Source organism: Salmo salar, chromosome ssa07 (genome assembly GCF_905237065.1).
Source record: "Salmo salar chromosome ssa07, Ssal_v3.1, whole genome shotgun sequence".
In the NCBI taxonomy this organism is placed as follows: domain Eukaryota; kingdom Metazoa; phylum Chordata; class Actinopteri; order Salmoniformes; family Salmonidae; genus Salmo; species Salmo salar.
The window spans coordinates 58760106-58780535 of record NC_059448.1 but is presented as its reverse complement, the minus strand read 5'-3'; the positions used below and the strand labels follow the sequence as shown (position 1 = coordinate 58780535).

The 20430-nt window shown below is 49.5% G+C and overlaps 1 protein-coding gene across 1 annotated transcript in view; it reads left to right on the top strand.

Moving 5' to 3' along the window:
• Positions 1-18272, top strand: part of LOC123743794 (transmembrane protein 178B) — a 206981-nt gene extending 188709 nt beyond the window's left edge. The window contains exon 5 of the mRNA XM_045722371.1: positions 17147-18272. Within this exon, the coding sequence (XP_045578327.1) occupies positions 17147-17397 (251 nt within the window). The 3' untranslated portion in view covers positions 17398-18272. The remainder of the gene's footprint in view (positions 1-17146) is intronic.
• The last annotated feature ends 2158 nt before the right edge of the window (positions 18273-20430 follow it).

Genomic DNA, 20430 nt, shown 5'->3' with positions numbered 1-20430 from the left:
AGTAGTCCCCAGTGTGGTGGACTACAGGAATTAGTCCCCAGTGTGGTGGACTACAGGAAGTAGTCCCCAGTGTGGTGGACTGCAGGAAGTAGTCCCCAGTGTGGTGAACTACAGGAAGTAGTCCCCAGTGTGGTAGACTACAGGAAGTAGTCCCCAGTGTGGTGAACTACAGGAAGTAGTCCACAGTGTCGTGGACTACAGAAAGTAGCCCCCAATGTGGATGGGGGCGAGCACGTCATTGACAGGGCTGCACTGGAGCAGGTCCAGAGGTTCAAGTTCCTTACTGTCCAAATCATCGTGAAGAAAGCCCGACAGCGCCTTTTCTTCCCCCTCAGGAGGTTGAAAAGATTTGGCATGGGCCCTCAAACCGTCAAAAAGTTCTACAGCTGTACCATTGAGAGCATCTTGACTTGGTATGGCAATATCACCGCCGTTAAAGACTCCAGCCTCCCAAGCCATAGACTGTTCTCTCTGCTTCCGCACGGCAAGTGGTACCAGTGCATCAAGTCTGACACCAACAGGCTCCTGAACAGCTCTATCCCCAAACCAAATAGCTAACGAAATGGCCTACGAAATGGCTAACTAAATAGCCTACGAAATGGCTAACTAAATAGCTAACTAAATAGCTAACTAAATGGCTAACTAAATGGCTAACTAAATGGCTAATGAAATAGCCAATGAAATAGCCAACTAAATGGCTAACTAAATGGCTAACAAAATGGCAAACTAAATATCTGAGTTGAACCTTGTATTGTATTTTTATTTACACACGCACACACTGACTCTATACACACTGACTCTATACACACTGACTCACCACACACTCACTCACCACACACTCACTCTATAAATACTGACTCTACACACACTGACTCTATACACACTGACTCTATACACACTGACTCACCACACACTCACTCTATAAATACTGACTCTACACACACTGACTCTACACACACTGACTCTATACACACTGACTCTATACATACAGACTCTATACATACAGACTCTATACATACAGACTCTATAAATACTGACTCTATACACACTGACTCTATACACACTGACTCTATAAATACTGACTCTATACACACTGACTCTATAAATACTGACTCTATTCACACTGACTCTATACACACTGACTCTATAAATACTGACTATAAATACTGACTCTATTCACACTGACTCTATACACACTGACTCTATACACACTGACTCTATACACACTGACTCTACACACACTGACTCTACACACACTGACTCTATAAATACTGACTCTATACACACCGACTCTACACACGCCGACTCTACACACGCCGACTCTACACACGCCGACTCTACACACGCCGACTCTACACACGCTGACTCTACACAGGCTGACTCTACACAGGCTGACTCTACACACACCGACTCTACACACACCGACTCTACACACACCGACTCTACACACACCGACTCTACACACACCGACTCTACACACACCCGACTCTACACACACCGACTCTACACACACCGACTCCACACACACCGACTCCACACACACCGACTCTACACACACCGACACTACACACACCGACTCTACACACACCGACTCTACACACACCGACACTACACACACCGACACTACACACACCGACACTACACACACCGACACTACACATACCGACACTACACATACTGACTCACCACACACTGACTCTATATATACTGACTCTATACACTGACTCATTACACACTGACTCTACACACTGACAGGGCCCTACAAACTACACACAGGGGGTTACTGTGAAAGATAATAGCATCAGCTCAGGGGGGGTTACTGTGAAAGATAATAGCATCAGCTCAGGGGGGGTTACTGTGAAAGATAATAGCATCAGCTCAGGGGGGTTACTGTGAAAGATAATAGCATCAGCTCAGGGGGGGGGGTTACTGTGAAAGATAATAGCATCAGCTCAGGGGGTTACTGTGAAAGATAATAGCATCAGCTCAGGGGGGATTACTGTGAAAGATAATAGCATCAGTTCAGGGGGGTTACTGTGAAAGATAATAGCATCAGCTCGGGGGGTTACTGTGAAATATAATAGCATCAGCTCAGGGGGGTTACTGTGAAAGATAACAGCATCAGCTCAGGGGGGGTTACTGTGAAAGAGCATAGCATCAGCTCGGGGGGTTACTGTGAAAGAGAATAGCATCAGCTCGGGGGGGTTACTGTGAAAGATAATTCCATCAGTTCAGGGGGGGTTCAGGGGGGTAACTGTGAAGGATAATAGCATCAACTCAGGGGGGGTTACTGTGAAAGACAATAGCATCAGCTCGGGGGGGGGGGTAACTGTGAAAGAGATAAGCATCAGCTCAGGGGGGGTTACTGTGAAAGATAATAGCATCAGCTCAGGGGGTGTTACTGTGAAAGATAATAGCATCAGCTCAGGGGGGGATTACTGTGAAAGAGAATAGCATCAACACCTGCATAGAGGACTGATTGAGCGGTGTGGAGGTGCTGAGGGATCTCTCATTAGTAGTGCTGGTGACTGATTAATAACAGAGTCTCTATGACACACACACACACACACACACACACACACACACACACACACACACACACACACACACACACACACACACACACACACACACACACACACACACACACACACAGGGAGACAGTGGCGGCAACATCACACACTAATAAATGATGTCATGGATGACAGAAGGAGAGAGAGAGAGGGGGGAGAGGGAAAGAGAGAAAGGTAGAGAGAGGGAGGGAGAGAGAGAGAGAGAGAGAGAGAGAGAGAGAGGGTGGGGGAGAGGTAGAGAGAGAGAGAGAGAGAGAGAGAGAGAGAGAGAGAGAGAGAGAGAGAGAGAGAGAGAGAGAGAGGGGTGGGGGAGAGGTAGAGAGAGAGAGAGAGAGAGAGAGAGAGAGAGAGGTAGAGAGAGAGGTAGAGAGAGGGTGGGGGAGAGGTAGAGAGAGAGAGAGAGAGAGAGAGAGGGTGGGGGAGAGGTAGAGAGAGAGAGAGAGAGAGAGAGGGTGGGGGAGAGGTAGAGAGAGAGAGAGAGAGAGAGAGAGAGAGGGTGGGGGGAGAGGTAGAGAGAGAGAGAGAGAGAGAGAGAGAGGGTGGGGGAGAGGTAGAGAGGTAGAGAGAGAGGTAGAGAGAGGGTGGGGGAGAGGTAGAGAGAGAGAGAGAGAGAGAGAGAGAGAGAGAGGGTGGGGGAGAGGTAGAGAGAGAGAGAGGGGGGAGAGGTAGAGAGATAGAGAGAGAGAGAGGGTGGGGGAGAGGTAGAGAGAGAGAGAGAGGGTGGGGGAGAGGTAGAGAGAGAGAGAGAGAGAGAGAGAGGGTGGGGGAGAGGTAGAGAGAGAGAGAGAGAGAGAGAGAGGGTGGGGGAGAGGTAGAGAGAGAGAGAGAGAGAGAGAGGTGGGGGGAGAGGTAGAGAGAGAGAGAGAGAGAGAGAGAGAGAGAGAGAGGGTGGGGAGAGGTAGAGAGAGAGAGAGAGAGAGAGGGTGGGGGAGAGGTAGAGAGAGAGAGAGAGAGAGAGGGTGGGGGAGAGGTAGAGAGAGAGAGAGAGAGTGAGAGAGGGTGGGGGGAGAGGTAGAGAGAGAGAGAGAGAGTGAGAGAGGGTGGGGGAGAGGTAGAGAGAGAGAGAGAGAGAGAGAGAGAGAGGGAGAGAGAGAGAGAGAGAGAGAGAGAGAGAGAGAGAGAGAGAGAGAGAGAGAGAGAGAGAGAGAGAGAGAGAGAGAGAGAGAGGGTGGGGGAGAGGTAGAGAGAGAGAGAGGGAGAGAGAGAGAGGGTGGGGGAGAGGTAGAGAGAGAGAGAGAGAGGGTGGGGGAGAGGTAGAGAGAGAGGGTTAAATTAGAAATGAAGAAAAACAGAGGGAATAAGGCAGGTCAGATTACTGTGGCCTGGTCGGCAGCCCAAATGGCCCTGTCGAATTCAAGTTGATTGATTGTTGCACAGTTCTGCTGATGTTATCGTAAGTGCAGAGAAATGACTATAGTGCAGGGTACTGGGGGAGACTAGTAACAGTGACTATAGTTCAGGGTACTGGGGGAGACTAGTAACAGTGACTATAGTTCAGGGTACTGGGGGGAGACTAGTAACAGTGACGATAGTTCAGGGTACTGGGGGGAGACTAGTAACAGTGACTATAGTTCAGGGTACTGGGGGAGACTAGTAACAGTGACTATAGTTCAGGGTACTGGGGGAGACTAGTAACAGTGACTATAGTTCAGGGTACTGGGGGAGACTAGTAACAGTGACTATAGTTCAGGGTACTGGGGGAGACTAGTAACAGTGACTATAGTTCAGGGTACTGGGGGAGACTAGTAACAGTGACTACAGTTCAGGGTACTGGGGGAGACTAGTAACAGTGACTATAGTTCAGGGTACTGGGGGAGACTAGTAACAGTGACTATAGTTCAGGGTACTGGGGGAGACTAGTAACAGTGACTACAGTTCAGGGTACTGGGGGAGACTAGTAACAGTGACTATAGTTCAGGGTACTGGGGGAGACTAGTAACAGTGACTATAGTTCAGGGTACTGGGGGAGACTAGTAACAGTGACTATAGTTCAGGGTACTGGGGGGAGACTAGTAACAGTGACTATAGTTCAGGGTACTGGGGGGAGACTAGTAACAGTGACTACAGTTCAGGGTACTGGGGGAGACTAGTAACAGTGACTATAGTTCAGGGTACTGGGGGAGACTAGTAACAGTGACTATAGTTCAGGGTACTGGGGGGAGACTAGTAACAGTGACTACAGTTCAGGGTACTGGGGGAGGCTAGTAACAGTGACTATAGTTCAGGGTACTGGGGGAGACTAGTAACAGTGACTATAGTTCAGGGTACTGGGGGAGACTAGTAACAGTGACTATAGTTCAGGGTACTGGGGGAGACTAGTAACAGTGACTATAGTTCAGGGTACTGGGGGAGACTAGTAACAGTGACTATAGTTCAGGGTACTGGGGGAGACTAGTAACAGTGACTATAGTTCAGGGTACTGGGGGAGACTAGTAACAGTGACTATAGTTCAGGGTACTGGGGGAGACTAGTAACAGTGACTATAGTTCAGGGTACTGGGGGAGACTAGTAACAGTGACTATAGTTCAGGGTACTGGGGGAGACTAGTAACAGTGACTATAGTTCAGGGTACTGGGGGAGACTAGTAACAGTGACTATAGTTCAGGGTACTGCGGGGAGACTAGTAACAGTGACTATAGTTCAGGGTACTGGGGGAGACTAGTAACAGTGACTATAGTTCAGGGTACTGGGGGAGACTGGTAACAGTGACTATAGTTCAGGGTACTGGGGGAGACTAGTAACAGTGACTATAGTTCAGGGTACTGGGGGAGACTAGTAACAGTGACTATAGTTCAGGGTACTGGGGGAGACTAGTAACAGTGACTATAGTTCAGGGCAGGGTACTGGGGGAGACTAGTAACAGTGACTATAGTTCAGGGTACTGGGGGAGACTAGTAACAGTGACTATAGTTCAGGGTACTGGGGGAGACTAGTAACAGTGACTATAGTTCAGGGTACTGGGGGAGACTAGTAACAGTGACTATAGTTCAGGGTACTGGGGGAGACTAGTAACAGTGACTATAGTTCAGGGCGGGGTACTGGGGGAGACTAGTAACAGTGACTATAGTTCAGGGTACTGGGGGAGACTAGTAACAGCGACTATAGTTCAGGGTACTGGGGGGAGACTAGTAACAGTGACTATAGTTCAGGGTACTGGGGGAGACTAGTAACAGTGACTATAGTTCAGGGTACTGGGGGAGACTAGTAACAGTGACTATAGTTAAGGGCAGGGTTCTGGGGGAGACGAGTAACAGTGACTATAGTTCAGGGTACTGGGGGGAGACTAGTAACAGTGACTATAGTTCAGGGTACTGGGGGAGACTAGTAACAGTGACTATAGTTCAGGGAAGGGTACTGGGGGAGACTAGTAACAGTGACTATAGTTCAGGGCAGAGTACTGGGGAGGCTAGTTACAATGACTATAGTTCAGGGTACTGGGGGAGACTAGTAACAGTGACTATAGTTCAGGGTACTGGGGGAGACTAGTAACAGTGACTATAGTTCAGGGCAGGGTACTGGGGGAGACTAGTAACAGTGACTATAGTTCAGGGTACTGGGGGGAGACTAGTAACAGTGACTATAGTTCAGGGTACTGGGGAGAGACTAGTAACAGTGACTATAGTTCAGGGTACTGGGGGAGACTAGTAACAGTGACTATAGTTCAGGGTACTGGGGGAGACTAGTAACAGTGACTATAGTTCAGGGTACTGGGGGAGACTAGTAACAGTGACTATAGTTCAGGGTACTGGGGGAGACTAGTAACAGTGACTATAGTTCAGGGTACTGGGGGAGACTAGTAACAGTGACTATAGTTCAGGGTACTGGGGGAGACTAGTAACAGTGACTATAGTTCAGGGTACTGGGGGAGACTAGTAACAGTGACCATAGTTCAGGGTACTGGGGGAGACTAGTAACAGTGACTATAGTTCAGGGTACTGGGGGAGACTAGTAACAGTGACTATAGTTCAGGGTACTGGGGGAGACTAGTAACAGTGACTATAGTTCAGGGTACTGGGGGGAGACTAGTAACAGTGACTATAGTTCAGGGGGGGTACTGGGTGGAGACTAGTAACAGTTACTATAGTTCAGGGTACTGGGGGAGACTAGTAACAGTGACTATAGTTCAGGGTACTGGGAGAGACTAGTAACAGTGACTATAGTTCAGGGTACTGGGGGAGACTAGTAACAGTGACTATAGTTCGGGGTACTGGGTGGAGACTAGTAACAGTTACTATAGTTCAGGGTACTGGGGGAGACTAGTAACAGTGACTATAGTTCAGGGTACTGGGGGAGACTAGTAACAGTGACTATAGTTCAGGGTACTGGGGGAGACTAGTAACAGCGACTATAGTTCAGGGTACTGGGGGAGACTAGTAACAGCGACTATAGTTCAGGGTACTGGGTGGAGACTAGTAACAGTGACTATAGTTCAGGGTACTGGGTGGAGACTAGTAACAGTGACTATCGTTCAGGGTACTGGGGGAGGCTAGTAACAGTGACTATCGTTCAGGGTACTGGGGGAGGCTAGTAACAGTGACTATAGTTCAGGGTACTGGGGGAGACTAGTAACAGTGACTATAGTTCAGGGGGGGTACTGGGGGAGACTAGTAACAGTGACTATAGTTCAGGGCAGGGTACTGGGGGAGACTAGTAACAGTGACTATAGTTCAGGGTACTGGGGGAGACTAGTAACAGTGACTATAGTTCAGGCAGGGTACTGGGGGAGACTAGTAACAGTGACTATAGTTCAGGGTACTGGGGGAGACTAGTAACAGTGACTATAGTTCAGGGTACTGGGGGAGACTAGTAACAGTGACTATAGTTCAGGGTACTGGGGGGAGACTAGTAACAGTGACTATAGTTCAGGGTACTGGGGGAGAATAGTAACAGTGACTATAGTTCAGGGTACTGGGGGAGACTAGTAACAGTGACTATAGTTCAGGGTACTGGGGGAGACTAGTAACAGTGACTATAGTTCAGGGTACTGGGGGAGACTAGTAACAGTGACTATAGTTCAGGGAAGGGGACTGGGGGAGACTAGTAAGAGTGACTATAGTTCAGGGTACTGGGGGTAGACTAGTAACAGTGACTATAGTTCAGGGTACTGGGGGAGACTAGTAACAGTGACTATAGTTCAGGGCAGGGTACTGGGGGAGACTAGAAACAGTGACTAAAGTTCAGGGTACTGGGGGGAGACTAGTAACAGTGACTATAGTTCAGGGTACTGGGGGAGACTAGTAACAGTGACTATAGTTCAGGGCAGGGTACTGGGGGAGACTAGCAACAGTGACTATAGTTCAGGGCAGGGTACTGGGGGAGGCTAGTAACAGTGACTATAGTTCAGGGTACTGGGGGAGACTGGTAACAGTGACTATAGTTCAGGGTACTGGGGGGAGACTAGTAACAGTGACTATAGTTCAGGGTACTGGGGGAGACTAGTAACAGTGACTATAGTTCAGGGTACTGGGGGAGACTAGTAACAGTGACTATAGTTCAGGGTTCTGGGGGAGACTAGTAACAGTGACTATAGTTCAGGGCAGGGTACTGGGGGAGACTAGTAACAGTGACTATAGTTCAGGGTACTGGGGGAGACTAGTAACAGTTACTATAGTTCATGGTACTGGGGAGAGACTAGTAACAGTGACTATAGTTCAGGGCAGGGTACTGGGGGGAGACTAGTAACAGTGACTATAGTTCGGGGTACTGGGTGGAGACTAGTAACAGTTACTATAGTTCAGGGTACTGGGGGGAGACTAGTAACAGTGACTATAGTTCAGGGTACTGGGGGAGACTAGTAACAGTGACTATAGTTCAGGGTACTGGGGGAGACTAGTAACAGTGACTATAGTTCAGGGTACTGGGGGAGACTAGTAACAGCGACTATAGTTCAGGGTACTGGGGGAGACTAGTAACAGTGACTATAGTTCAGGGTACTGGGTGGAGACTAGTAACAGTGACTATATTTCAGGGTACTGGGGGAGACTAGTAACAGTGACTATCGTTCAGGGTACTGGGGGAGGCTAGTAACAGTGACTATAGTTCAGGGTACTGGGGGGAGACTAGTAACAGTGACTATAGTTCAGGGTACTGGGGGAGACTAGTAACAGTGACTATAGTTCAGGGCAGGGTACTGGGGGAGACTAGTAACAGTGACTATAGTTCAGGGCAGGGTACTACGGGGAGACTAGTAACAGTGACTATAGTTCAGGGTACTGGGGGAGACTAGTAACAGTGACTATAGTTCAGGCAGGGTACTGGGGGAGACTAGTAACAGTGACTATAGTTCAGGGTACTGGGGGGAGACTAGTAACAGTGACTATAGTTCAGGGTACTGGGGGAGACTAGTAACAGTGACTATAGTTCAGGGTACTGGGGGAGACTAGTAACAGTGACTATAGTTCAGGGTACTGGGGGAGACTAGTAACAGTGACTATAGTTCAGGGTACTGGGGGAGACTAGTAACAGTGACTATAGTTCAGGGTACTGGGGGAGACTAGTAACAGTGACTATAGTTCAGGGTACTGGGGGAGACTAGTAACAGTGACTATAGTTCAGGGAAGGGGACTGGGGGAGACTAGTAAGAGTGACTATAGTTCAGGGTACTGGGGGTAGACTAGTAACAGTGACTATAGTTCAGGGTACTGGGGGAGACTAGTAACAGTGACTATAGTTCAGGGCAGGGTACTGGGGGAGACTAGTAACAGTGACTAAAGTTCAGGGTACTGGGGGAGACTAGTAACAGTGACTATAGTTCAGGGTACTGGGGGAGACTAGTAACAGTGACTATAGTTCAGGGCAGGGTACTGGGGGAGACTAGCAACAGTGACTATAGTTCAGGGCAGGGTACTGGGGGAGACTAGTAACAGTGACTATAGTTCAGGGTACTGGGGGAGACTGGTAACAGTGACTATAGTTCAGGGTACTGGGGGAGACTAGTAACAGTGACTATAGTTCAGGGTACTGGGGGAGACTAGTAACAGTGACTATAGTTCATGGTACTGGGGGAGACTAGTAACAGTGACAATAGTTCAGGGCAGGGTACTGGGGGAGACTAGTAACAGTGACTATAGTTCAGGGTACTGGGGGAGACTAGTAACAGTGACTATAGTTCAGGGTACTGGGGGAGACTAGTAACAGTGACTATAGTTCAGGGTACTGGGGGAGACTAGTAACAGTGACTACAGTTCAGGGTACTGGGGGAGACTAGTAGCAGTGACTATAGTTCAGGGTACTGGGGGAGACTAGTAACAGTGACTTTAGATCAGGGCAGGGTACTGGGGAGACTAGTAACAGTGACTATAGTTCAGGGTACTGGGGGAGACTAGTAACAGTGACTATAGTTCAGGGTACTGGGGGAGACTAGTAACAGTGACTATAGTTCAGGGTACTGGGGGAGACTAGTAACAGTGACTATAGTTCAGGGTACTGGGGGAGACTAGTAACAGTGACTATAGTTCAGGGCAGGGTACTGGGGGGAGACTAGTAACAGTGACTACAGTTCAGGGTACTGGGGGAGACTAGTAACAGTGACTATAGTTCAGGGTACTGGGGGAGACTAGTAACAGTGACTATAGTTCAGGGTACTGGGGGAGACTAGTAACAGTGACTATAGTTCAGGGTACTGGGGGAGACTAGTAACAGTGACTATAGTTCAGGGCAGGGTACTGGGGGAGACTAGTAACAGTGACTATAGTTCAGGGCAGGGTACTGGGGGAGACTAGTAACAGTGACTATAGTTCAGGGTACTGGGGGAGACTAGTAACAGTGACTACAGTTCAGGGTACTGGGGAGACTAGTAACAGTGACTATAGTTCAGGGTACTGGGGGAGACTTGTAACAGTGACTATAGTTCAGGGTACTGGGGGGAGACTAGTAACAGTGACTATAGTTCAGGGTACTGGGGGAGACTAGTAACAGTGACTATAGTTCAGGGTACTGGGGGGAGACTAGTAACAGTGACTATAGTTCAGGGTACTGGGGGAGACTAGTAACAGTGACTATAGTTCAGGGCAGGGTACTGGGGGAGACTAGTAACAGTGACTATAGTTCAGGGTACTGGGGGAGACTGGTAACAGTGACTATAGTTCAGGGTACTGGGGGAGACTAGTAACAGTGACTATAGTTCAGGGTTCTGGGGGAGACTAGTAACAGTGACTATAGTTCAGGGTACTGGGGGGAGACTAGTAACAGTGACTATAGTTCAGGGCAGGGTACTGGGGGAGACTAGTAACAGTGACTATAGTTCAGGGTACTGGGGGAGACTAGTAACAGTGACTATAGTTCAGGGTACTGGGGGAGACTAGTAACAGTGACTATAGTTCAGGGTACTGGGGGAGACTAGTAACAGTGACTATAGTTCAGGGTACTGGGGGGAGACTAGTAACAGTGACTATAGTTCAGGGCAGGGTACTGGGGGAGACGAGTAACAGTGACTATAGTTCAGGGTACTGGGGGGAGACTAGTAACAGTGACTATAGTTCAGGGTACTGGGGGAGACTAGTAACAGTGACTATAGTTCAGGGAAGGGTACTGGGGGAGACTAGTAACAGTGACTATAGTTCAGGGCAGAGTACTGGGGGAGGCTAGTAACAGTGACTATAGTTCAGGGTACTGGGGGAGACTAGTAACAGTGACTATAGTTCAGGGTACTGGGGGAGACTAGTAACAGTGACTATAGTTCAGGGCAGGGTACTGGGGGAGACTAGTAACAGTGACTATAGTTCAGGGTACTGGGGGAGACTAGTAACAGTGACTATAGTTCAGGTTACTGGGGGGAGACTAGTAACAGTGACTATAGTTCAGGGTACTGGGGGGAGACTAGTAACAGTGACTATAGTTCAGGGTACTGGGGGAGACTAGTAACAGTGACTATAGTTCAGGGTACTGGGGGAGACTAGTAACAGTGACTATAGTTCAGGGTACTGGGGGAGACTAGTAACAGTGACTATAGTTCAGGGTACTGGGGGAGACTAGTAACAGTGACTATAGTTCAGGGTACTGGGGGAGACTAGTAACAGTGACTATAGTTCAGGGTACTGGGGGGAGACTAGTAACAGTGACTATAGTTCAGGGCAGGGTACTGGGGGAGACTAGTAACAGTGACTATAGTTCAGGGTACTGGGGGAGACTAGTAACAGTGACTATAGTTCAGGGTACTGGGGAGAGACTAGTAACAGTGACTATAGTTCAGGGTACTGGGGGAGACTAGTAACAGTGACTATAGTTCGGGGTACTGGGGGGAGACTAGTAACAGTGACTATAGTTCAGGGTACTGGGGGAGACTAGTAACAGTGACTATAGTTCAGGGCATTGTACTGGGGGAGACTAGTAACAGTGACTATAGTTCAGGGGTACTGGGGGGAGACTAGTAACAGTGACTATAGTTCAGGGTACTGGGGGGAGACTAGTAACAGTGACTATAGTTCAGGGTACTGGGGGGAGACTAGTAACAGTGACTATAATTCAGGGTACTGGGGGGAGACTAGTAACAGTGACTATAGTTCAGGGCAGGGTACTGGGGGGAGACTAGTAACAGTGACTACAGTTCAGAGTACTGGGGGGAGACTAGTAACAGTGACTATAGTTCAGGGTACTGGGGGAGACTAGTAACAGTGACTATAGTTCAGGGTACTGGGGAGACTAGTAACAGTGACTATAGTTCAGGGTACTGGGGGAGACTAGTAACAGTGACTATAGTTCAGGGCAGGGTACTGGGGGAGACTAGTAACAGTGACTATAGTTCAGGGCAGGGTACTGGGGGAGACTAGTAACAGTGACTATAGTGCAGGGTACTGGGGGGAGACTAGTAACAGTGACTACAGTTCAGGGTACTGGGGGAGACTAGTAACAGTGACTATAGTTCAGGGTACTGGGGGAGACTTGTAACAGTGACTATAGTTCAGGGTACTGGGGGAGACTAGTAACAGTGACTATAGTTCAGGGTACTGGGGGAGACTAGTAACAGTGACTATAGTTCAGGGTACTGGGGGAGACTAGTAACAGTGACTATAGTTCAGGGCAGGGTACTGGGGGAGACTAGTAACAGTGACTACAGTTCAGGGTACTGGGGGAGACTAGTAACAGTGACTATAGTTCAGGGTACTGGGGGAGACTAGTAACAGTGACTATAGTTCAGGGTACTGGGGGAGACTAGTAACAGTGACTATAGTTCAGGGTACTGGGGGAGACTAGTAACAGTGACTATAGTTCAGGGCAGGGTACTGGGGGAGACTAGTAACAGTGACTATAGTTCAGGGCAGGGTACTGGGGGAGACTAGTAACAGTGACTATAGTGCAGGGTACTGGGGGGAGACTAGTAACAGTGACTACAGTTCAGGGTACTGGGGGAGACTAGTAACAGTGACTATAGTTCAGGGTACTGGGGGAGACTTGTAACAGTGACTATAGTTCAGGGTACTGGGGGGAGACTAGTAACAGTGACTATAGTTCAGGGTACTGGGGGAGACTAGTAACAGTGACTATAGTTCAGGGTACTGGGGGAGACTAGTAACAGTGACTATAGTTCAGGGTACTGGGGGAGACTAGTAACAGTGACTATAGTTCAGGGCAGGGTACTGGGGGAGACTAGTAACAGTGACTATAGTTCAGGGTACTGGGGGAGACTGGTAACAGTGACTATAGTTCAGGGTACTGGGGGAGACTAGTAACAGTGACTATAGTTCAGGGTTTTGGGGGAGACTAGTAACAGTGACTATAGTTCAGGGTACTGGGGGGAGACTAGTAACAGTGACTATAGTTCAGGGCAGGGTACTGGGGGGAGACTAGTAACAGTGACTATAGTTCAGGGTACTGGGGGAGACTAGTAACAGTGACTATAGTTCAGGGTACTGGGGGAGACTAGTAACAGTGACTATAGTTCAGGGTACTGGGGGAGACTAGTAACAGTGACTATAGTTCAGGGTACTGGGGGGAGACTAGTAACAGTGACTATAGTTCAGGGCAGGGTACTGGGGGGAGACGAGTAACAGTGACTATAGTTCAGGGTACTGGGGGGAGACTAGTAACAGTGACTATAGTTCAGGGTACTGGGGGAGACTAGTAACAGTGACTATAGTTCAGGGAAGGGTACTGGGGGAGACTAGTAACAGTGACTATAGTTCAGGGCAGAGTACTGGGGGAGGCTAGTTACAATGACTATAGTTCAGGGTACTGGGGGGAGACTAGTAACAGTGACTATAGTTCAGGGTACTGGGGGGAGACTAGTAACAGTGACTATAGTTCAGGGCAGGGTACTGGGGGAGACTAGTAACAGTGACTATAGTTCAGGGTACTGGGGGGAGACTAGTAACAGTGACTATAGTTCAGGGTACTGGGGAGAGACTAGTAACAGTGACTATAGTTCAGGGTACTGGGGGAGACTAGTAACAGTGACTATAGTTCAGGGTACTGGGGGGAGACTAGTAACAGTGACTATAGTTCAGGGTACTGGGGGAGGCTAGTTACAGTGACTATAGTTCAGGGTACTGGGGGAGACTAGTAACAGTGACTATAGTTCAGGGTACTGGGGGAGACTAGTAACAGTGACTATAGTTCAGGGTACTGGGGGAGACTAGTAACAGTGACTATAGTTCAGGGTACTGGGGGAGACTAGTAACAGTGACTATAGTTCAGGGCAGGGTACTGGGGGAGACTAGTAACAGTGACTATAGTTCAGGGTACTGGGGGAGACTAGTAACAGTGACTATAGTTCAGGGTACTGGGGAGAGACTAGTAACAGTGACTATAGTTCAGGGTACTGGGGGAGACTAGTAACAGTGACTATAGTTCGGGGTACTGGGGGGAGACTAGTAACAGTGACTATAGTTCAGGGTACTGGGGGAGACTAGTAACAGTGACTATAGTTCAGGGCAGGGTACTGGGGGAGACTAGTAACAGTGACTATAGTTCAGGGTACTGGGGGAGACTGGTAACAGTGACTATAGTTCAGGGTACTGGGGGAGACTAGTAACAGTGACTATAGTTCAGGGTACTGGGGGGAGACTAGTAACAGTGACTATAGTTCAGGGTACTGGGGGGAGACTAGTAACAGTGACTATAGTTCAGGGCAGGGTACTGGGGGGAGGCCGGCTAGTGGTGACTATTTAACAGTCTGATGGCCTGTTTTTCAGTCTCTCGGTCCCAGCTTTGATGGACATGTCTCAGGACACGCCGTTACTCGGGTGGCTGAGGTCCTTGATGATCTTCTTGGTCTTCCTGTAACACCTGTAGATATCCTGGAGGGCAGGCAGTGTGCCCCCAGTGATGCGTTGGGCTGACCGCACCACCCTCTGAAGCTCTGAGGTTGTTGATGGTGCAGTTGCCGTACCAGGCTGTGATACAGCCCGACAGGATGCTTTCAATGGTGCATCTGTCGATGTCCGTGAGGGTCATAGTCATAGGGGGCCAAGCCAAATTTCTTCTGCCTCCTGAGGTTGAAGAGGTGCTGTTGCTCCTTCTTCACCGTGCTGTCAGTGTGAAGAGACCATTTCAGGGTGTCAGTGATGTGCACGCCGAGGAACACAAAGCTTTTGACCCCCTCCCCTGTCGATGTGGACGGGGGCGGCCCTGTAGATGTGGACGGGGGCGGCCCTGTAGATGTGGACGGGGGGCGGCCCTGTCGATGTGGACGGGGGGCGGCCCTGTAGATGTGGACGGGGGGCGGCCCTGTAGATGTGGACGGGGGGCGGCCCTGTCGATGTGGACGGGGGGCGGCCCTGTAGATGTGGTCGGGGGGCGGCCCTGTAGATGTGGACGGGGGGCGGCCCTGTAGATGTGGACGGGGGGCGGCCCTGTAGATGTGGACGGGGGGCGGCCCTGTAGATGTGGACGGGGGCGGCCCTGTCGATGTGGACGGGGCGGCCCTGTAGATGTGGACGGGGCGGCCCTGTAGATGTGGGACGGGGCGGCCCTGTAGATGTGGACGGGGCGGCCCTGTAGATGTGGACGGGGCGGCCCTGTAGATGTGGACGGGGCGGCCCTGTAGATGTGGATGGGGGCGGCCCTGTAGATGTGGACGGGGCGGCCCCTGTAGATGTGGACGGGGCGGCCCTGTAGATGTGGACGGGGGCGGCCCTGTAGATGTGGACGGGGAGTGCTCTCTCTGCTGTCTCCTGTAGTCCACGATCAGCTCCTTCGTTTTGTTGACGTTGAGGTTATTTTTCTGGCACCACTCCGCCGGGGTTCTCACCTCGTCATTGCTGGTATTCAGGCCTATAACTGTTGTGTCTTCAGAAAACGTAATAATTGAGTTGGAGACGTACATGGCCGGTGCAGTCATGTGTGAACAGGGAGTACAGGAGGGGACTAAGCACACATCCCTGAGGGACTCCCCGTGTTGTGGATCAGCGTGGCGGAGGTGTTGTTGCCTACTCTCACCATCTGGGGGTAGTGGCCCGTCAGGACGTCCAGGATCCAGTTGCACAGGGAGGGGTTCAGACCCAGGGCCCAGAGCTTAGTAATGAGCTTGGAGGGTATTATGGTCTTGAAGGCTGAGCTGTAGTCGATGAACAGCATTCTCATTCTTGTCCAGGTGGTATATGGCAGGGTGAAGTGCGATGGTAATTGCGTCGTCTGTGGATCTATTGTGTGTCGGCTAAGGTAGAGGTGATATGATCCTTGACTAGTCTCTCAAAGCACTGATAACGGAAGTGAGTAAATGACTATCGCCCGTAGTACTCACTTCCGTTATCAGTGCTTTGAGAGACTAGTCAAGGATCATATCACCTCTACCTTAGCCGACACACAATAGATCCACAGACGACGCATCTTGAAGCAAGTGGGGACAGCAGACTGGGATCGGCAGAGATTGAATATGTCCAACCAGCTAGTCTGCACATACCCATTGGGTCCTGGTCAGAGGTAGTGTCCTATACAGGGTTGTTGGGTGCCATTGGGTCCTGGTCAGAAATAGTGTCCTGTACAGGGTTGTTGGGTGCCATTGGGGACGCAGCTAAACAGCCCAGAGGTGTCACACACCCAGCTCACAGAGTCAGGATGGAATTACACCCTCAATCTACACACACAAAAGAGAGGAACCTATGAAAAAAGTCCAAAGTAATGTATTTTAATGCTGTACAATGGACAGTTTTCTGTTTGTACAAAATGTTCACAGTCTGAATGTGTTAGAAATTGGTTCTCCAAAATAATGATGATAGCAATGCATTGGATGTTGTATTATATTACTGATAAACGGTTTCACACTCAAACACCAAATGAACACCATCGTTCTCATTGCATCAGTGTAACTGTCTCTCTCTCTCTCTCTCTCTCTCTCTGTCCCTACCTCTTCTCTCTCTCTCTCTCTCTCCCCCCACCTCTTCTCTCTCTCTCTTCCTCCCTCGGTCTCTACCTCTCTCTCTCCCTATCCCCACCTTCTCCCTCCCTCCTTCTCTCCCTCCCCCCCATCTCCCCTCTCTCTACCCCTCCCCTCTCCTTTATCTTCCCCTACTCTCTCCCTCTACACCTCCCCTCTCTCTCTCCCTCGCTACCCTTACCCTCTCCCCCCTCCCCCCTCTCTCTCCCTTTCCCCTACCTTCCCTCTCTCCCTCTCTCTCCTCTCTCTCTTTCCTCCCCAGGCACCTTCTGTATAATCTCTCTCTGTACCTGCGTGGCGGGGATCAACTTTGAGCTCTCCCGTTACCCTCGCTATCTGTACGGCCTGCCAGACGACATCGGCCATGGCTACGGCTGGTCCATGTTCTGCGCCTGGGGAGGTCTGGGGCTCACTCTCATCGCTGGTTTCTTCTGCACCCTGGCTCCCTCCGTCCAGCCCCTCCCTCGATCCACCTGCCCCAAGTCGAGGCAGGAGAACGGGACGGTCTGCTAGAGGGACTGGGATGGAGGATAGAGGACTGGAGGTCCAGTGTTAGATAGATAGCTAACTACACCTTTAACCACACAGGACAGCCATAAGAAAAGAGAATTTAACAAACAAAATGGGACAATGAGTTGACAAATCCATGCATTCGTTTAATTAATTCATCGACTATCTGTCTTTTCCTGGCCACTTAAAGACAATGTTTTGTTTGTTCTCTGTTTAAAGTATGTTTCTGTGTGTATAAATATGTTTAAAGTGTGTGTGTGTGTATAAACATGATCTGGTTTCTTGAAAAACAGATTAAAAAAACACAACGAACTGACAGAAAAATCGAATCAGCGGTCTGAAGTTGTGCTGGGGGGGGTTTGTAGTCGGGGAGTGGATGTTGTGATGCTTGAAATGGATGTACCATGAAACGGCCTTCTCTACTGGGGGGGAACGAGAGGAACCTTTCGGTAATGAACGATGACAGACGGATGGACAACAAGGGATGGGAGTTATAACAACGGGGGCGGGGACGTATTGGACATTACACTTTTCAGCAGGAACATTAAGTCTGAACCTCAGAGGAACTCATCATGGTGACCAGCCTCTAACCCATCCACAACAAGGAGAAGAACTCAAACTGTATTGTTACCGAGGGGCAGTGAAGGCTGCTGAGGGGAGGACGGCTCATCAGAATGGCTGGAACGGCGCAAATGGAACGGAAACCGTGTATTTGATACCATTCCACCTATTTTCTCTCAAGCCATTTACCACGAGCCCGTCCTCCCCAATTAAGGTGCCACCAACCTCCTGTGTCGAAGGGGTTAATCAACACTAACTGAGAGGGGTCAAAGGTTGGAGTATTATAAACAGCACATCCTGTTCTAAAGAGACACCTCAGCTTGTTGGAGACTTCCGATTGGACTAGCTGTGTGTTCCTCAGATCCACTCTGGGTCATTGGACTAGCTGTGTGTTCCTCAGATCCACTCTGGGTCATTGGACTAGCTGTGAGTTCCTCAGATCCACTCTGGGTCATTGGACTAGCTGTGTGTTCCTCAGATCCACTCTGGGTCATTGGACTAGCTGTGTGTTCCTCAGATCCACTCTGGGTCATTGGACTAGCTGTGTGTTCCTCAGATCTACTCTGGGTCATTGGACTAGCTGTGTGTTCCTCAGATCCACTCTGGGTCATTGGACTAGCTGTGTGTTCCTCAGATCCACTCTGGGTCATTGGACTAGCTGTGTGTTCCTCAGATCCACTCTGGGTCATTGGACTAGCTGTGTGTTCCTCAGATCTACTCTGGGTCATTGGACTAGCTGTGTGTTCCTCAGATCCACTCTGCGTCATTGGACTAGCTGTGTGTTCCTCAGATCCACTCTGGGTCATTGGACTAGCTGTGTGTTCCTCAGATCTACTCTGGGTCATTGGACTAGCTGTGTGTTCCTCAGATCCACTCTGGGTCATTGGACTAGCTGTGTGTTCCTCAGATCCACTCTGGGTCATTGGACTAGCTGTGAGTTCCTCAGATCTACTCTGGGTCATTGGACTAGCTGTGTGTTCCTCAGATCCACTCTGGGTCATTGGACTAGCTGTGAGTTCCTCAGATCCACTCTGGGTCATTGGACTAGCTGTGAGTTCCTCAGATCCACTCTGGGTCATTGGACTAGCTGTGAGTTCCTCAGATCCACTCTGGGTCATTGGACTAGCTGTGTGTTCCTCAGATCCACTCTGGGTCATTGGACTAGCTGTGTGTTCCTCAGATCCACTCTGGGTCATTGGACTAGCTGTGTGTTCCTCAGATCCACTCTGGGTCATTGGACTAGCTGTGGGAGAAGGATAGCACATCACACGATACAGGCTCTCTACCATATCTCTACTATTGTACAAAACTACAGAATAATCATTCCAGAGAAATTACAGCCAGGAAATTCCATGTTGGAGCATCGTCATTCCCACCAGGGCGTCCTAGTTTGCATCCCAAATGGCTCCCGATTCCCTCTGGGCTCTAGTCAACAGCAGTACAGTCGTGGCCAACATTTTAGAGAATGACACAAATATTAATTTCCACAAAGTTTACCGCTTCAGTGTCTTTAAATATTTTTGTCAGATGTTACAATGGAATACTGAAGTATAATTACAAGCATTTCATAAGTGTCAAAGGCTTTTATTGACAATTACATGAAGTTGATGCAAAGAGTCTTTTTCAAGACCTCTGCAATCCGCCCTGGCATGCTGTCAATTAACTTCTGGGCCACATCCTGACTGATGGCAGCCCATTCTTGCATAATCAATGCTTGGAGTTTGTCAGAATTTGTGGGTTTTTGTTTGTCCACCCGCTTTTGAGGATTGACTACAAGGTCTCAATGTGATTAATGTCTGGGGAGTTTCCTGGCCATGGACCCAAAAATCAATGTTTTGTTCCCCGAGCCACTTGATTATCACTTTGCCTTATGGCAAGGTGCTCCATTATGCTGGAAATGGCATTGTTTGTCACCAAACTGTTCCTGGATGGTTGGGAGAAGTTGCTTTCGGAGGATGTGTTGGTACCATTCTTTATTCATGGCTGTGTTCTTAGGCAAAATTGTGAGTGAGCCCACTCCCTTGGCTGAGAAGCAACCCCAGACATGAATGGTCTCATGCTACTGTTGGCATGACACAGGACTGATGGTAGCGCTCACCTTGTCTTCTCCGGACAAGCTTTTTTCCGGATGCCCCAAACAATCAGAAAGGGGATTCATCAGAGAAATTGAATTTACCCCAGTCCTCAGCAGTCCAATCCCTGTACCTTACGCAGAATATCAGTCTGTCTCTGATGTTTTTCCTGGAGAGAATTGGCTTCTTTGCTGCCCTTCTTGACACCAGGCCATCCTCCAAAAGTCTTCGCCTCACTGTGCGTGCAGATGCACTCACACCTGCCTGCTGCCATTCCTGAGCAAGCTCTGTACTGGTGGTGCCCCGATCCCACAGCTGAATCAACTTTAGGAGACGGTCCTGGCGCTCGCTGGACTTTCTTCACAACAATTGAACCGCTCTCCTTGAAGTTCTTGATGATCCG